General features: G+C 35.1%; 1 protein-coding gene across 1 annotated transcript in view; it reads right to left on the bottom strand.

Annotated features, from left to right (window-relative positions):
* CDC5L (cell division cycle 5 like) overlaps positions 1-19,812 on the bottom strand; it is a 57,439-nt gene extending 37,627 nt beyond the window's left edge. The window contains exons 1-8 of the mRNA XM_001363168.5: positions 19,675-19,812; positions 17,469-17,572; positions 15,274-15,435; positions 9,475-9,602; positions 8,506-8,605; positions 7,274-7,492; positions 3,167-3,311; positions 1,200-1,388 (exon numbers count right to left, since the gene is read on the bottom strand). Of these exons, the coding sequence (XP_001363205.1) occupies positions 1,200-1,388; positions 3,167-3,311; positions 7,274-7,492; positions 8,506-8,605; positions 9,475-9,602; positions 15,274-15,435; positions 17,469-17,572; positions 19,675-19,719 (1,092 nt within the window). The 5' untranslated portion in view covers positions 19,720-19,812. The remainder of the gene's footprint in view (positions 1-1,199; positions 1,389-3,166; positions 3,312-7,273; positions 7,493-8,505; positions 8,606-9,474; positions 9,603-15,273; positions 15,436-17,468; positions 17,573-19,674) is intronic.

Genomic DNA, 19,812 nt, shown 5'->3' with positions numbered 1-19,812 from the left:
ATTGAACAATGAAAAGTCCTCAACCCATACTTAAAGTGAAGCAAGAACCCTTAAGCTAGGTCTATTTTTAGATCTAATACAAAAGGGGTACTAAGTACCTATGAAGATCAAATTAATCAGGCAACTTACAAAGGACGAATCACAAGGACCTGGGTTCAAATTTGGTGGACTCAAGAGACTTCCTAGCTGGGTGACTCTAGGCAAATCATTTAACCCCATTGCTTAGCCCTCACTGCTGTCTGCCTTAGAACCAATACTAATACTGATTCTAAGATAAAAGATAAGGGTTTAAAAAAGTAAAAATAATTCAATGCAGTAATTCAAAATTCATTGAAATCAGCATGAAATCATCTACAAATAGAAACATGATCATAGCAAATGCAGATGAGTCACCTGGCTACCAGAAGATCTCTAAGGATGGAATTTGTTCTAAGACTTGTTCTCACTTAAATGCTTATTTGTAATAATAATATTTTTAACATATTCTCTATACCTCTTATTCCATATGGCTAAATGACTCATGACAATATGACTGAAGATATGATCTGCTATAAAGTATCATTTATGAAACAATGATTTTTTTCTTTTCACATTTCTATCAGAGAGCCCCTCAAAATGTACACATACCATTTCATCACAATAACTAAAAGAAATTTTACCTCCAACTTTATAGATGCTTCTAAGATTCAAAATGGCTAAGTAACTTCACAGACGGTCATCCCAACAAAAAAAAATGGCAAGAGAATTTAATCTAGGGTTCCTTACTCCTGGCCCATGTTCCCAACATTTCCCCTCCTCTGCAAAGCCACAAACTCTACAAATGGTCAGCCAAAACTACTGGATAAAATACAGTATGGATATTTTGAAAGTATTAAAATAAGTAATTATTCCAAAGACTTAACCAGTTAACCAAAGGCTTAGCTGATATACTTTTAAGCAAAATGGATAAAAAGAACAGTAATCAAAAATGTTTCTCTTTTAGGAATTTGAAATTAAAATATTTGATCTTCTTTTCCCTTTAATTAGATAAGAGGCAAATGTCTATTAAATTGCAATGTCAAAAAAACAAATTATCTGTCCTAATAGATTAAAAAAGCAACCCTAAGACATATTCTATTTCATATCATAAAACTACATATCCTGTACTGTAATACTACAGAGTATAAGGTAAATATTCAATGTATTACCCAACAACTCACCTGCAGGATTCGATCTTGAGCAGCTGGAGTTTTGGGTGTCCTCAAAGCAATACTATTATTGGTGACATTATACTCAGACAAAAGAGTACTGGAAGCAGAATTCATTATGCCAGATTCCTCTGCTGTTTGACGTGCAATTTCACTTGCCTGGCCAACTTTCACAACTTCTTGAAGTTCTGCATCTGAAATCTGAAAGGAAGTAATCAACAAACTAAACACTGTTCTAGTCCCAAAATTGACACAGTTTGAAATTTACAAAAGTTTAGGTCTAGAAGCTGCTGTGTAAGCAAACTATTTTGTTACCAATTTATCAGTATGCCTTTTTTTAAAAATTGTAAATAATTTTAAATTTATGGGTTTATGCAGATTTTTAATATAAATTTTAATGACAGTTACTAAACTTAACAATAAGGTTTTTTATGTTTAGCTCTAAAAATTTTCAAATCATAATGTCCTCAAAATCCTTAATATACTTAGACTCAAAAATAAAATTTTAAAATTGGAAGGGAACTCAAAAGAACATCTAATTCGCCAATTCTTTCATCTCAAAGATGGGAAAATTAAGCCTGAGAGAAATAAGATGACTTGGCTAATTATCCAAGTAGCTAATGGTAAAGATAGCATTAAAATCCAGATGTTTTTACAATTAATGTGGATAATGAAAGGTAGCCTGGAATGATGGAAAAAGAACTGTAGTATTATTAATTTGTCAATACAGGATTTTTTTGAATTCTAAGAATCAAATGAAAAAAATATATACAAAACCAGGCCATAATAGGTTAAAAAATCTTTAGAAATAGAGGTCTATTTTTCACTACCAGTAATCATACATCAAAACTAAAATTTGCATGTATCAGAAGAAAAGAACTACAGATAAAGGGTCATTATTATAAATAACACTTTGTATACTGCCTTAAAAAGGAACACAGGATCATAGATGTAGACTAGGATGGAACTTCAGAAAACAAAAAGCTTTAAGAATTTGCTCCGTTTGGGGGGGGGGGGTCCCCCACTTGATTCTCAAGATTTAAAAGAAAATCTTGCATTGGCAAATTAATAATACCTAGTTCTCTTTACAGTATTCAAAACTACCTTGAAGTATTCAGGCTTCTGCTAATCTATTTACCTTAGACACACCAATCACAATTTTAATACATTTAACAAAATATCCAAAAAGTAAAGACAAATAAGTAAAATTCAGAGAGCTTCCACTTTAGATAGCTATCATAAAGGCTGCAAATGTACAAAAATTACTACAATGGAAATAAATCATTTTGCAATTTACCTGAGAAGCAGGAGGTACTAATTTACTTCTCTTTTTGGTAAATTTTGATATTCCACTGGTTTGAAGAATAGCTAATGGCAAATCAGACTCCTGGCCCCTTTGCCTCATTCTAAACTGGCTTTATAAAGAAGGAACTTTATAGAGCTGAGAGATAGCTAGAGGTTGTTATTTTGAAAAAGAGGATTTCTCTTTATTATTATACAGTATTTCTAACGAACTATCTCTCAGATGAAACTTCTCAACCAGAGTCAGGTAGAATATGAGAGAAGTCAACAGAACCAACAGGCCTGTACCCTCACAAAATAACAACACATCTTCAGTTTCCTTATCAGATGAAAGCAGAAGAAAGGCAAAATATTTTCCCTAGGATGTGAATCATATTCTAAGTCTCCTTGAAGTACCTAAAGCTGACACAGATACTGTCCTTTCCATGGAACTTAGCTAGAAATAAGCAAATACTGTACAATGTTTCTAGGGTGCATCAGACACCACAAGATTATGTAGCACAGCATATCACATGAAGTTCCTCCATCCCTTTCCAGGAACTTCCAATTTTAATAAAATATCCAATAAGTAAAGAAAAATAGATAAAATTCAAGGAGCATCCAATTTGGATATCTATCATCAAGGCTGCAAATATGCAAAAGTTAACATAATGAAAAAAAATCATTTTGCAATTTACCTGAGGAGCAGGAAGTACTAATTTGCTTCTCTTTTTGGTAAATTCTGACACTCCACTGGTTTGAAGAATAGCTGACGGCAAATCAGACTCCTTTTTTCTTTTCAAATGTTGTTTGTCTTTCTTCCTATCTCTACTTTCCTTTTCACTGTCATGAAGTATACAAGAGAAAACAAGAGGGAGGAAAAGGAGTTATGAAATTTCCCAAATGAATGGTGATACCAAAAGTTTGGCAGTCTTGTCAAAAAGGCAGGAACAACTTCTCTATCCTGAAATGAATCATTCTCAAACATCTAGTCAAATAAAGTCAACAAGCATTTCTTAAGCACCTCTGCTAAGAGCTAGGGATACCAGGGCAAGAAACAGTTTTCTCTTCTCAAGGAGTTCACAGTCTAATCCAGAAAGATAAGCCCTTCTACCTATTTTAGAAAACAAAAATCAACCAAAACAGAAAATGAACAAAATAAAAAATTCTGCCACCAAAAAAACTTTTTTAATACCTATAAAGTAACTCAAAAAACTAAAATGCCACAGGACAAGAATAGTTCCCAAAAAATATGTTCAAATGGAATTTTTTAGTGAGGAGAAAAGTTTAGAGCTATAATTTAGTTGGTGAAGGTGACTGACTCCTGAGGAGAAAATTCCATTAACCAATACATTTCAACAATTATTCTGCAACATATGGACTTAAAAAGAGTTGCCAAGCAGTCACACATCACCAGCAAATGTCAGAAGTAGGACTTGAACCAAAATTAGAAGGAAAGCAACAAATTGGGAGAACATTTTAATAACAAAACTCTCTGACAAAGGTTTAGTTTCCCAAATATATAAGGAACTAAGTCAAAACTACAAAAAATCAAGCCATTCCCCAATCAACAAATGGTTAAGGGACATGAATAGGCATTTTCACAAGATGAAATCAAAACTATCAATAAACACATGAAAAAGTGTTCTAAACCCCTCCCTATTAGAGAAATGCAAATAAAAACTTTTATTACCTCACACCAAAGGAAAGTGATAAATGTTGGAGGGCATGTGGCAAAATTGGAACACTAATACATTGCTGGTGAAGTTGTGAATTAGTCCAACCATTCTGGAGGGCAATTTGGAACTATGTGCAAAGGGCTTTAAATGAATGCCTACTCTTTGACCCAGCCATACTACTACTGGGTTTGTACCCCAAAGAGATAATAGGGAAAAAGTCTTGTACAAAAATATTTATAGCCACAATCTTTTTGGTGGCAAAAAATTGAAAAGTGAAGGGGTGTCCATCGATTGAGGAATGGCTGAATAAACTGTGGTATCTGTTGGTGATGGAATACTACTATGCTGAAAGGAATAAAGAAATGGAAGAATTCCATGTGGACTAGAACCACCTCCAGGAACTGATGCAGAGTGAAAGGAGAAGAACCGGGAGAACATAGTACACAAGAGACTGATACATCGTGGCACAATCAAATATAATGGACTTTTCTACCAGTCAATGCAATGACCCAGGACAATCCAGAGGAACTTAGGAGAAAGAATGCTTTCCACATCTAGAGAAAGAACTGTAGGACCAAAAATGCATTAGAAAAATACATGCTCAATCACATAGTGAGACAGGAATGTGATTAAGGTTTTGATGTTAAAAGATCACTCAAATGCAAATATGAATAACATGGAAATAGGTTTTGAACAATAATACATGTATGACCCAGTGGAACTGCTTGTCTTGGGAGGGGAATGAATTATGCAACCATGGAAAAATATTCAAAATAAAAATTTAAAAATTTAAAAAATAAAAGTAGGACTTGAACCTAGGTTTTCTTGACTCCTAGGCCAGCTTTCCAACCATTATGCAACACTACCTTGAAAATGTCTTTAAATGTATTGTTTAAGCAAGAATTAACCATGGCAAGAAAAATCACAAAACCAAATAAAAATAATGCTTGAAAATAAGAAATCAGGAGAAGAAACTCAAGCTGGAACTAAAAGATACTTTAAAAAAGATCAGGAGGCTATGGGATATAGGAGATCACAAAAGATAAAATAGACAACTCCAATTATGGAAAAATAAAATGCTTTTGCAGCATAGCTAAATTGTAAGGAAAACTATCAAAAACTTGAAAAATAGAAAAACTTTTTCATCAAATATCTCAGAAGGAAGGTCTATCCAAGATATATATTTAACAGTATAAACATACATATACACATACTTGTGTGCATATCACAAATATAAAATAAGAGATACTCCCCAACTGATTAGTAGGATATGAACAAATAGTTCTCAAAAGAACTGAAAATTATTAACAACCATATGAAAGACTTATCCAAATCACTAATGAAGAGAATTATGATTATTATAATAGGTTTCTGGTTGATCTACCTGCTTCAAGTCTGTCCCCTCTTCAATCCATTCTCTATTCATTTGTCTAAATGATTTTCCTAAAGCATAGGCCTGACCATGTTATTCCCAATTTAAATGCCAGTGGTTTATTATCTCCATGATTAAATATAAAATGTTCAATATGACAACTGAAACCATCTGCAACCTGGCAAATTTCTATCCTTTCAGTGTTCTTACACTTAATTCTCCTCAATGAACTACATGATCCAGTTTCAGGTACCTATTTGTTGTTGCTCAGGGAAGACACTTGATCTCTTATATGGGAGCCTTTTCACTGGCAGCATCTCCCATGCATGGAATGCTTTTCTTCCTAACAACTGCCTGATTATCTGTAAGTCAGTTCAAATACCACCTTCTGAGGAAGCCTATCTCAATTAGATGTCTCTCAATACTGAGAGTTTATCCTCTATTTACATTGTTTTATATATCCTATATACACATAGTTAATTGCATATTATCTCTCTCATTAGAAAGTGAGTCCTTGAGGTCAAGGAACAAATTTTTGCCTTTTTTTTTTTATCACCAACACTTGCCACATGGTAAGTACCTGTTTTACTGATTTCATTAAAACAAATCTGAGATTTTTACCTCACACTCAGCAAACTGACAAAGATGACAAAGGATTAAAAATAGTCAGCACTGGAAGGGCTATGGAAAAAGGCACCCTAACATACTAATGATGTCGCTGCAAATTGGTACATTCTAAAAAGCAATTTGGAAAACAGAAATAAAGTTAATAAAATACTCAAGTCCTTCAACACAGGCATACCTCAAGTCATCGCTGATAAAAAATAAAAGAACCATAAACACCAACATATTGCGAACAGTATTTTTTGTGTAAGAAAAAAAAAAGGAAAACAAAATGGGTAACCATAAACTAGAGAATGATTAAGCTGTGGTACAGGAATGTAATGTTGTAGCATAAGAAACGACGACTATGAAGAATTCAGAGAATGGGAAGACTTAGTGAAGTAAGCAGAACCAGAAAAAAAACCAACATATATAAGTACAATAATGCAAGAACAAAAAACAAAACTGAATGTAGGCCCCTCTCTTCATTGCAGAGATCGGAGAGAGGGGATGTAGAATACTGCCTATGCAGTTGGGCCCAGTTGATATATTGCTTAGTTTTGCTGAACTACTTCTGTATTCCTCTTTCTTTGTTACAAAGAATGGCTGGCTAGGTATAGGAGCAGGGAAGAGATGTTTATAAACGACAGTAATATAATAACAAAAAATAATGATTTTTTTTTTTTAAAGAAAAGGGAGAGGGCACAGCTAGATAGCTTCCTGGATTGAGAGTCAGGCCTAGAGAGACTGTAGGTTCAAATCTGGTCTCAGACAATTCCTAGCCAGGACCCTGGGCAAGTCACTTAACCCCCATTGCCTACCCCTAGCCCTTACTACTCTTCTGTCTTCTAACCAATGCACAATATTGATTCTAAGAAGGAAGGTATGGGTTTAAAAAAAAGAAAGAAAAGAAAGTGGAGAGGTACATAACTGTGGATGTAGATTATTGCATATGTTTTCAAACATGATTGATTAAACTTGGAAAGGACACAGAAAGAAGGCTTTCTTTTTTGTTGCTGAATTCATTTGATTCTGCTTTATTAAATGGTTCATGGTTTTATGTAAGGTTTTGCTCCTTATATCTGACTCTCTTTTTTGGATGGTTCAGTTTAAAATGAAAATTTCAAAAGAAAATTTGAAAGATTACTCACGATCTTAACTCTCCATCAAGATCTTGCTGTCGTAACTTCCTAAAGTCAGCATCAAGTGCCTGATAATTTTCTTCAGATGTGTCATAAAAACCTGGTGCAGGCTTTTTTTCAAATGGAATTTCTGCATTATAATCTACTCCTCTCTTCTTTTTCCTTTTCTTCTGAATTTCTATGCCAGCTGCTCGAAGTTCTCTTCTCTTTTGGAGGGCAGCAAGACGCCTAAAAAATGAGAAAATGATAAAAATTAGAAAATGGAAAGTGAGCTGTAACTTTGTAAGATAGAATGACCAGCTTTCTATTTACATTTACATCAGGGTATATAACTTATGGCAAAAACAAATGGACAAATATTTTTCTCATGTAACTACTTTGCCTCTTCTTGGAAAAAAAAAGAATCACTAAAACATCAATTTTGAAATACTAATATCAGTGCATGAGAAGGGGTTAATGAAGAAGTTTTAAACATTCTTACATTTGGGACCATTAAGGATGGCTGTATAATCAGGAAGCTAATATTCAACTACTGGGGTCAAAGAACAAATTGAATAAGCCTGTACAATAATTAAATACTTTCTCTTAAGTGACCAGAAAACTAGGGATAGATAACAGCCATGGATATAAGCAAAAGAAATCCACTAAGTGGAGGAGAAAAGAAGACTTATTGGGATATAATCTTAAACTCTAACTTGGTATCTAACAAAAAAACATTAAGAGCAAATACTTTTCCTTCTAGAATTAAAAGGAAAGCCTTTTCCATAAAATTCAAGGAAAAATCTTAAATTTGGCTAGAGAAGACTCTATAGTCAGAAGAGTTCCCTGCATGTCAATGGTGCCTCATACTAATCAGTTAATTAGCAGTCATGTCAAAACATTATATATCAATGATCTCCTACTCATAAAGCCATGAGTTATAAATTATCTTCTTTACTGTTTATGAAACAATGTTAGAATATTATATGAATAGCTAGTAAAAAGTAAATTCCAAGCAATAAGAACCATTATTTATGCTACGACTTCCAAAACCCACCATTTCTGTAACTATATTCTATAACTATATACTTAATAGGAAAAAACTAGGATACCTTCAAGATTTTAGGAAAATGAGAAAATAGCAATGAGAAATGACGAGCAATTCTTGAGTATTCATCAAACAATGAAAAGAAACACAATATTTTCATTGGATTTGTGACTGTTTTTGGTTAACAAAAGACTTTCAGTAAAGAAAACCAGACCTTGCTTCTTCCAATTGTTTCTCTCTTGCTTTCCTCTTGGCCTTCTTTCCCTGTGTGTTTGCCAAACGGGCTCTAGCTTCCGAGAGCATTTCAAGTTCATCTGCAGAAGAAAAAAAACCTTAATGACATTCCCTCAGAAAAAGAAGATACTATGAATTCATGTGGTACAAAGAATTCTTTCCTCTTGGAATGAAATGTATTGAACTCTCCTATAGGATTAGTCCTTTCTAAATAAACTTTTTTTAAAAAGGACAAATTAGATACCCAATACTCATATAGAGAAGCAAAAAACTTAAACTTTTCAGTTTCATCATCAACTCATCACTACTGAAATCAAGCACATAATACAAGTATCTTTTTCCCTCAAGTATAATTTTCCCTTTAACATCCCTTTATAGGATTGCCCTCATAGTAAAAGAGCACTACTTATATTGAGTAAATTTAAGGATTCATATATTTGAGAAGAATTAAGTGCACTTGTGCAACACTTTAATTTTTTCAAAGTATTTTCATATCTATCCTCTCATTTGACTCTCACAATAACCTTGTGAGGTAATAATAATAGCTAGCATTTATATATCACTAGGTTCCAGGCATTGTGCTAAGTATTTGCAAATATTATTTCATCTAATTCTCATAAGAACGCAGGGGTAAATGAGGTATTCTGAATGTCAAAGACATATGCAAATAGAGACCCAGAAAAATTAAGCTTCCCCAAGGTAACCATGATAATTTCTTCCCTACAACCACTACAAAGGTATTCTGCACCATTCATTTGATTGGATAAGTCACTAATTTGTGAAAGAAAACAAAAAAGGGGAACAATTAAGAAAAGTATTAAAGAAGAAAGAGAAAGAATTATTGCCAAAGGTTTCCAAAAGTTAGGGAGGAAAACCCCAAAGAGGAAAGATAAAGAAGTGTCTGAACAATTTAAAGTTAAACTGATTTCCTCATGGTAAAAACTCTTACCCTCATCCATATCAATTGGATCAGGTCGGGCTGGTTTTGTTTCTGGATTTGGATCAATCTCTCCAGGCTTAAGTTTTCGTGGATCATCTGCTGTCTCTTCTTCATTGTCTCTTTGGGCAGCTTTATCCCTGGAAAAAGGGCATCAAGTTACCTTTATTATTATGTAAACTTACCCCAGATTTAGGGTTCTTTCTATGAAATAGCCAAAATTAAGTTTATGAGAAAAAAATTATCTCTCTTCATTAGTCTCTTAAGAGTTTTTACTAAATAAAAGCAGAAAAGGTTAGTTTACAAAACATTTAACTTCACAGCTAATGTTTAAAAACTGTGATTCTTAACATCATCTGTCTCCTATGCCACATTTGCTCCAAAAATGTCAGGTCCCTATATTATTTGGGTTATCAGATCTCTGTCTATCAAAGGCTCCAAATATTTCCAGTTTCTCTTATGATCCTATTTTCATTTATTTTTTACAGATAGTCTTTTTAAATTTTATGAGGTCAAAATTTTCTAGTTTATCTTTTATGTTCTCTCTCCCTTGTTTAGATGAAAATTTGCCCTTCTCTAAACTTTTCAAGATGTAACCTTTTATATCATGGTCCCATGGTTATTTTGTACTAGTGATAGTTTCCCTTTCTTTCTATTAACAGTATCTTGGAAGTGTATTTTATACAAATGGCCCTCAAAATCCTGGGCAGGCCCCTTACCATTCCTGCAGGAATGGCTGTAGATGGGCAGGAAACAAAGCAGAATGTGCTAAGAATCATATAGTTTTCAGAACATCATTAAAAATGAATTTGCCTGTTGATATTCTAAAATGTGAAATCCTTGTTCAATGACCAACCAATGGCCATATTCCTAGAGGAACTGAATCATATCAATCTTGGGATTCTTGCTATAAATGAAACCAGAAAAAGGAATTTGCAGCTAAACGGACAGATAACAAAGAAAGGAGCTGGCAAAGTAAGTTTTTTCACATGCCCCCAGTCAACAAAAATTATTACTTCATGGTATATTTAGTCAAGTATTACAATACTAAGAAAAAAAGGATCACCATATGTACTAACATTGGTTGAGGAGATTAAGTGGTAAATAAATTCTACAAAGAACTTCATAAATTCCATCAAATCAAATCAACATTCACACTAGCACTTGGTAATTTAAATGTAAATAGGGGAATAGGTGAAGATGGGACAAATAAATGCAAAAGCACAGTTTAAGGAAGAGAGACCAAAGAATTAAAATTTACAGAAATGTCTCATGTCTCTATATTATGAATACTCTCTTCAAACAATTGATCAACAGGCATTGAATTTGGCAAGCACTGAATTATGCCAGAAAGAACAAAATAAATTACATTTCAAAGGAAAAAAAATGTCTTATTGAAGTAAATCAGTTCCCATCAGAGTTGAGTCAGCTATCTTTATGGTCAGGCCATAAACTTCCCAGCTAAGATCAAAATTAGTTTTAAAAAACTCAAGAAAAATAATGAATATATATATATATATATATTAATGACTGATAACAACCCTGGAACTATTTAAATAAGTTGTTTAAAATAAAAACAAGAAATGAACAACAAATTATATGGAAATCAAATATAATCATTTTAAACAAGTTCAATGTAAAACAAGTGCCACAACAAAAAGATTTTTTAAAAGCCCAAAAAAGAAATCTCTGACTTATTTGCAAAACAGAAAGATGGCTACCAAAGGCAATACTACATAAGAATATATAAAGAAGTAAAAGCTTGCAAAAAAGAATGATCGATAATTATCATATGGTCAATCAACAGATTATATTAAACACCAGGATACTTTGAACCTTCTAGAAGAGAGCCATAATCCCTCAAAGAAGTTTGGCCTATCTATCCACATAGGAAAGACTAATTGCCGGGATTTCAACAAGCCTTTGGATGGGCACCCCAGAGAGCTGATCAATGGCATGTATGTCTTGGACAGACAATACAGATGAATTAGTTAAGCACAGAGTTGAACAAAAAAAGGAGAGCAGGCTGGATTGCTTTCAAGAAATTGCAAAGCTCCTTTACAGACCAAGAATTCCATGAAAGCAAAGGCCAATTTTTTCAAAAGTAATATTCTACTAGTGTTGCTATATTATAGTAAACCAAATAACAACTGCATTTGAAGAACTAAAAAAATCAGAAAGCAATGGAAAGGTACATGGTGGGAGAATGCTGTTGTATATAATCAATAAGCAACTCTGGAGAAAAAGACTTCAAGGAATCATATGACAGAAAGTGAAAATAAACTGGTAACATGGTAAGAGTAAGAAATTAGAGGTGGAAAGCAAGAGTGTTTCACTAGTATCTTTGCAATATCAGGGCAAAATAAGCAAAGTCCCCAAAATGTTGAATAGAACTCCTGTGGTGGATTTTTGGAAGGACATGAACAAGAATCACATAGACAAGCATGGATAGGTTATATGAGGCTGGACTTGAACTCTTCCTGCATTCCGTGTCTAGCTCACTTTCCACCACTCCACACTGTTGTTTGTAGTAATTTTGAACAAATGTATGTTAAGCACTCTGAAAATCTTTAAAGCAGTAGAGGTTAACTCTTAGCTATTATTAGTTTTAATATCATTTATTCTTGGTTTCTGTTAATGTGGTAGGGCCCCCTTTATGCATCCCAGCACAGGTCTCTTTTGCTTTCACTTTACTTTCACTTTTCTTAGGGCTTTTTTTTTTGGGGGGGGGGGGTGGCCCTGAATACTGAAAAGGACAAAATCATGGGGAGAGAGTGCATATATATGGAGTCAGCAGGTAATTGCTTCTATTTGTGGTATGATAGGTCTTGGAACATGTCCCCTTCAGGGTCCTACTGTACTATACAGAAATGATACTGAATTTAGGGGTTTATTTTTTATCCTGATACCTGACTGATGCTATTATCTCAATCAGTTTCTTTACTAATTCTCTAAGGTATTCTACAAAACCGTGATGTCATCTACAAAGAGCAACAGTTTGGCTCTTCTTTGCCAATGCTATTATACCTCTGATTTTGTTCTCTTATTGTACAGCTAACATTTCTAGAATTATGTTGAATTATAATTATGTATATATAATTATAATTAGTGGAGAAAGTGAGTATACTTGCTTTACTCCAATCGGTACAAGGAAACCTAGTTTCAAGAAAAATGAAATCATAGAACGTAAGGAAAGGATGTCAATAACCACTTAGCCCAATCTACGACATAAATGACACCCAAGGTAGGGGAACCACCACCTCTTAAGACAGCCCTTTCTATTTTGGGACAGCTCTAAGTGCCAGGAACTTTTAGTTGACATCAAACCTAAAATTGCCCTCTTCACATTTTCTACCTTTGCTCCAAATTCTGTCCTCTGTGGCCAAATAGAACAAACCTAGCCTTCCTCTCTGTAATGGCCCTTTGGCAATCATGTCCCCTGAGTCTTCTCTTCTCTAGGCAGCTGGAACTAGACATAATACTCCAGATAAAGTCTAACAAAGGCAGAGTACAGTGGAACTATCACCTCTATTTCTTGGAAGCTATGTCTTTCTTTATGAAGCCCAAGATCATGTAATCTTTTCTGGCTGCCACATCACTCTGATGACTCATGTCAAGTGTTCAGTCTTCTAAAATATCTAGTTCTTTTTCAGAAGTGCTGTTTAGCCATGCTTTTACCACCTTGGACTTGTGGAGCTCATATTTGTGTACCCGAATTGAAGACTACATTTGTCCCTAATGAATTTTATCTTAATTAGATTCAACCTAATACTCTAGTCTGTCAAGATCCTTTTGAATTCTGATTGTCACCCAGTGTGAGCTATTCCCAACAGCTCTGTGTCATCTACAAATCTGATCATCACACATCTATCCCTTTTTCAAATAACTGATAAAAATGTTGAACAGGCCAGAGTAAAAACATATGCCAGGAACACTTTATGCCTGCTGCCATGTTGTTAACGTAGCATTAACAATTATTCTTTTCAGCCATTCAGCTAGTTCTGAATCTTAGATTTAATTAAATGATCATCTAATCGGTATCTTTACACCTTCTCTATAAAAATAATATATTTTACCAAATCTTTGCTAAAGTCTACATAACCTATATTCCTTTTTCCTTTCTACTACATTAGAAATACTAAAAATACACAGATTTTTTTTCCATAGTAAAAAAAATTCTCCACACACTATCTATATCTTTTAGGGTATTTAAGATAAAATGCTGTATTTTGTAAAAGGCTTTTTCTACATCTACTGGGAAAAAAAAACCATAGTTTTTGTTATCTTTATTCTTTAGGCAATGAATTATGCTAATTATCTTCCTAATGTTGAACCATTCTTGCATCATTAGCATAAATCTAACTGGTTCTTAATGAATTACTTTCTGGATATGTTTCTTTAGTCCCCTTACAAAGATTTTATCCTTGTCCTTGAAAGAAATTAGAGTTTTAAATATATATGCTACTATAGAAATCAAGTTGCATTTCAATTAACAAAAAAAATTTTGCATTAATACTGAGTGAGATTAATCTAACATTTTCTTTCTCTGTGGCCATTAGTTTTTTGGGGTGTTTTTTTCTCTAAAACCTTTACCTTCTGTCTTAGAATCAATACTGTATATTGGTTCTAAGGCAGAAGAGTGGTAAGGGCTAGACAATGGGGATTAAGTGACTTGTGTGGCCATTAGTTTTTAAAGTAAAAATCCTTTTGTAGTCATAGTATCCTTCTTTCAAGAGGATCAAGGACACATTGTCAGCAACTTTAAATAGTTTAAAAGGCAATTTGGCCCAATTCCACATATAGACAAATCATGAAGAGATTACTTAACGTAGCCAGTTACATTTTGGAAAAGTGGTAGGAAAAAAAGGTTTGAAATTATAGATTGTATGATAGAACATTGTTATAGTCTAAAGTTCAGCCTCAAAATTAATTATTTTTGTTGTTTCCAACTTCCTTCTCTACCCTTATCAGAGCCTACACCTTTGTGATTCCAAGGTGTCCATTCAGAGTTAACTGATTCCTAAAATAAGAATTAAAGTAGAATATATACATTTTTAAAAATGAATAGAATCCTACTATCCCCAAGAAGTTTTGAAGAGAAATTGATTTTTGTTTATATGCTTAAAAAATACTGCCATGGGGGCAGCTGAGTAGCTCAGTGGATTGAGAGCCAGCTCTAGAGATGGGAGGTCCTAGGTTCAAATCTGGCCTCAAACACTTCCCAGTTGTGTGACCCTGGGCAAGTCACTTGACCCCCATTGCCTAGCCCTTACCACTCTTCTGCCTTGGAGCCAATACACAGTATTGACTCCAAGACGGAAGGTAAGGGTTTTTAAAAAAAAAAATACTGCCATGTTAAGAGTACCCATAGCTTTGAAAATCTGGTCCTATAAAACTCATTACAGTTTGAGATGCCCGTAAGGAAAGTTAGAAATTTGCACATATATGTTACTACAGAAATCAAGTCAGATTTCAACTAATAAAGCAAATAATAAAGAACTTCAAAGAACTAGTTTAAGGACTAATGGAAAACATACTTTATGTGCTATTTTTTCCATTTAATTTTTCTTCAATCTAATTAAAATTTGAGACAATTCATATTCCTGATCAATTCATATTCATAGACAACAGGTTTAAACCTAAACACTATAAGGCTACTGATATTTATTTTAACCATTTAGGAATTTTCTTTTAACTAGCTCCTTTATTTTTATACAGTTTTTAATTGTTTCAAATCAAAAGAAATAATCCAAAGCTTACTTCAACATTAATTGTATATGATTTGAATGTTCTTTTCAAAAACTCACTCACAGAAGAAATTCATAGTGTTCCAAGCATTGTGCAGCCGTCCGTCCAATGATTGGGGCAATGGTTCTCCACTGGGTTGGCATCAATTTGGCCAAGTGCAAAAGCTTCTCTTCCTCCTCCCTGGACCATTCTGTTTTTTTAATGCTTGGATCCAGCCATTCATACCTGTCACAAAAAAAAAACAGTGTTACCCCATAACTAGTAACTTGGATTGATTCTTTTGTACCCTTCATGGACCCCTTATATTGGGTTTCCTGTCCTAAAAGCACACTACAGATTATCTTGTTCCCTCTCCTTCAAAGCTACCTTCCTTTTTTTTTTGGGGGGGGGGGGGTTATGGTAGTGCCCCTGATCCTTATCTGCTGTAAAACCTGATAGTTTCCCTCCACTTTACCATTATCACTGTTGAAGCCACTCTACCCATTTAGTGTCAGGTTTCCCCATTTCCAAACTCCCAGATGTACTTAGGATGAGAGTAGGAGATATTTCTGTTTAAAATGCATTTTTATGGATTTAAACATATACAACATTAAATAAAAGTAACTCCACAGTTTGGAAATTGGAGGGAGGCGGTTGGTTTGTTTTTTCTATTTCCTAAAGAGACACTTCTATAATAGTGTAAGTTAAACCAATTTTTGCAAGGTGATCTGGTAGTATAACCATGATAGAACATTAACTGTATCAAGGACCTATGTGAACTTCCTTTAAAACATCCTATTTACTCTTAGAAAGTTGCCTGAGGACTGGAAAGACTAACTGATTTGCACATAATTAAATAACTTCCAAGTGTCAGAGGCAAGATTCACATCAATCAATCAAGTGTTTATTAAGACCTGAGATCAAATCCTACCTTAGACCAGTGATGGCAAACCTATGGCACAGGGGCAAAGATAGCACACAGAGTGCTCTCTGTGGACATCCAGCCACCCTCCCTCCCTGTACCCCCCAACCCAATTTATTTACTAGAAAGACAGAGGGACTCGGGCAGAGCTGCTCCCCTCTCTATCCCCCACTATGCCTAATACATTTTTTCACTTGCCTGCCCCTCTGCCCAGCAGCCCAATGGGGAGTGCTTCCTCCCTTCCCTGTGTGGAGTAAAAGTAGGGGGCATACCTGGCACTCAGTAGTGGGGAGGGGCATAGCACATGATATCTAGAGGTGCGGGCTTGGTCTGGAGGGTAGGGTGGGGGTGGACTGGCATTCCATCTCTAAAAGGTTTGCCATCACTGCCTTAGACACTTACCAAGATGACCCAAGACAAACCATTTAACATCTCTTATCCTTAATATCCTCTTCTGTAAAATGGGGATAAGATAATCAACTACTTCACAGGGTTGTGAGGGTCACAAGAAACATATGTGAAACATTCTGCAAACCTTAAAGCGTCATACATTTAAAATAACTTAGAATATTAGCTTTATTAAGCATCTACTACATATCAAGCACTATATTAGGTGCTGGGGATACAAATACAATGAATGAAACCACATCTACTTCAGCCATGACATCATATTACCTCTCTAACTCTAAGAATGATGACAATGATAATCATTGATATTTATGTTGCCCTTCAAGGCATGCAAGGCACTACATATACACATATTATTTTATTTGATATTCTTATTGATATTATCTTAATTGATATTGATTATTTGATATTGATAGATATAACAAATATCATCTCTATTTTATGGATGAGAAAACCTCACAGAGGTTTGGGGACTTAAATGCTCATGGTCACAGAACAATAGGGCAAGTTTCAATGCAGCTGGACCTAACTCAAAGTCCACTGTTCTTTCTACACACACTTTTTCAGGGAGACAGTTGGAATAGAGAGCAAATTTTTTCACTCTCAAGCATAAGCTTCTAACTCAGAATCTATTCCTAAGCTCCCTATGACTCCCCTTTATGTTGTATAATTTCCAAAGTCCTGATACAGTCATCCTATCTTGCCAGTTCTGTGCCAGAGGGCATGTATCCTTATTCCAATTTGTCAGGAAAATTGAGACCCAAAGGTGTGAAGTAACTTATCCAAAGTCAAAGAGTTAATGAAGAGAACCAGAACTAGACTCCCATTTTCCTGACTCTCAGATCTTTACAACACCCTAATTCCTGTTCTCCCCCTAATTAAATTCAAATAACTGCCATTAATTCCACATTAAATTTTTCCCAGGTTCTCCTTGGTGACTTGCACATACCATCTGGCTTTGCACTGCTTTGCTGATTTCCTATGCAACAGTGAAGCAATTCGAGACCATTGGTTCTTCCCATATTTCATCACCGCTGCTTTGAGAATTTCATCCTAAGGAAGTGAACAAGAAAGTGTCACTAGAAAAGAATCAACTTAACTTAGTTCTGATAAGGTTTCAATAATCTTTCCAAGAAAGATCAGAAAACATCCCCAAAAAAGGAAGGGGAATTGGAGAGGTGGAAGAGACTTTAAAAAATCATGTGATTAATGGTTTCATTTTACTGAAGTGATGTGATTCCCAAGATTACATGACTAAAACCTGGCAGATGTGGAACTTACTCTTCTGACTCTCCATCAAGCCCTTTCCACTGTAACACTGATGTTCACTCAGGTGTTAATATCAACAAGAAATCTGACTTCTTTACACTTCATTCTCTTCATCAGTAAAATGGGGATAACTAATATAGTACCCACCTTCATGGATACACAAATATATGTAAAACATGACATAAAGTTCACCTGTTATTATTATTACCCTAGCCTAATACCCTACAGTGGGCCTAGGCCTAGAACATCATGGGTAGATATAAGGCAATAGCATATCTCCAAACAGTGTTGACAGTACAACCTTAACTATCAAAAATATTTAAATATGCACCCCTACTAGGTAAATATCTTAAGTTATGTATATGTTACTGTGCTAATAATGATACATGTGATATAAAATTTACACAATAAACATTTAAATGCCATACAGAAGTTTATATTTGATCCTGGTAGTAATAGGGAGCTGCTGGAACTTCTTGAACATGGATGTGACAAGGTTACAATACCCTTAGAAAAATTACTTCAGCAGTTTAGTAGGTATTGGTTTAGAGATGATGAGAGTGTAGGTTTTGTAATTTTTTTTTTGAATGGAAAGAAAGGATTCTTTATAAGAGATGAGAAGGTAGAAGCAATAAAATTTTGTGATGAATTGGCTCTGTAGACTGAGTGAGAATGAGGAGTCCCAGAATGACAGTGAAGTTGCCAGCTTGGGTGACTGGTGGATCCTCTGATAGTAATAAGGAGGAGTCTGAGAAGAGAGGATGTATAGTTTGGGGAAGGAAAAGATAATGTTTTGAATATGTTGAGTTTGAGATACTTAGGGGACATCCAGTTTGATCAATCTAGAAGTGTAGGTCTGACTATGTCACTCCCCTACTTGAGTGGCTCCCTTATTTACTCTAGGATTAAATATTATTAAATCTTTATCATCTTTATGAAAAAGGGCCATCATTTGGAAGGATTAGATTTGTTCAGAAAATAGAATCTAGTACACTGAGCACAAGGACAAGAGGCTAGAATGCTGGATTTGAAGTCAGAAAGACCCAAGTTCAAATCCTGCCTCAGACACTTACTACCTGTGCGACTGTCTGCCTCAATTTTTTAATCTGTTAAACAAGAATAACAACAGCACCTTCCTCCCAAGGTAGTAGTGAGGATCAAATGAGATATATAAAGCACTTTGCAAACCCTATAGACTTTTGCTATTATTAAGTTGGCAGAAGTCAAATTTAGGTTTGACTTAAAGAAAAACTCCCTAGTTTGATCTTCGGTAAAAGCACTTAGCAGTTTCCTCAACTGTAAAATGATGGGTAGAATTTCATGACCTCTGGAGTCTCTTCCAGCTCTAAAATCTATAACCTATGTTGCAGTGAGAATTCTTTTTTCAGGTCATGCATAGGGCCAGAATGACTGGGAATCTTTCCGATTCTGAGAAACTATGATTCTGTAAAAGGCATACTGAAGGAAGTGTCACCTAAATTGGGCTTTAAAAGAGAAAGGGAAAACTCAATATTATAAGGTAGGTAGGAAGAGCATGCCCGGAGCAAAGGTAGCGAGAGTGGGAGAATGGAAGCAGGACGTTCTCGATGAAAAGCTGACCAGGTGTCCAGCCTTGGCTGAATCACAGAGGGCGTGGAAGTAATGATAAGCCTGGAAAGGCAAGGTGGCCCCAAATTACTAAAGGCAAGAGGAAGAGGAAGAGGAAAAGTTCGTGGGGAGCCCTACAAAAGGAGTTGGCCAGGGTAATCCCAAGGGTCCCCTCCAACTCTACCCATTCTAAGATTCTCACCACCCCCTCCCCGCCCCCATCGCTGCTAACAGGAGACAGCGCATGCGCACAAACCACCGCAGGGGGCCAGAAAGAGTGACAGGAAGACGGCACTCACCTCCGTATTCCTCCACACACCCCCTTTGATCATAATCCGAGGCATCTTGGCGAAGGGGCGAGCGATTCGGCAATTAGCCGAGGCGAACGGGCGAACACTGTAATGGCGTAGCGGCCTCCGAACCTAAAGGCGACCCTT

Source organism: Monodelphis domestica, chromosome 2 (assembly GCF_027887165.1).
Source record: "Monodelphis domestica isolate mMonDom1 chromosome 2, mMonDom1.pri, whole genome shotgun sequence".
Classification (NCBI taxonomy): Eukaryota; Metazoa; Chordata; class Mammalia; order Didelphimorphia; family Didelphidae; genus Monodelphis; species Monodelphis domestica.
Note: the sequence above shows the minus strand (reverse complement) of the source record. Positions and strands in the feature narration are given on the sequence as shown.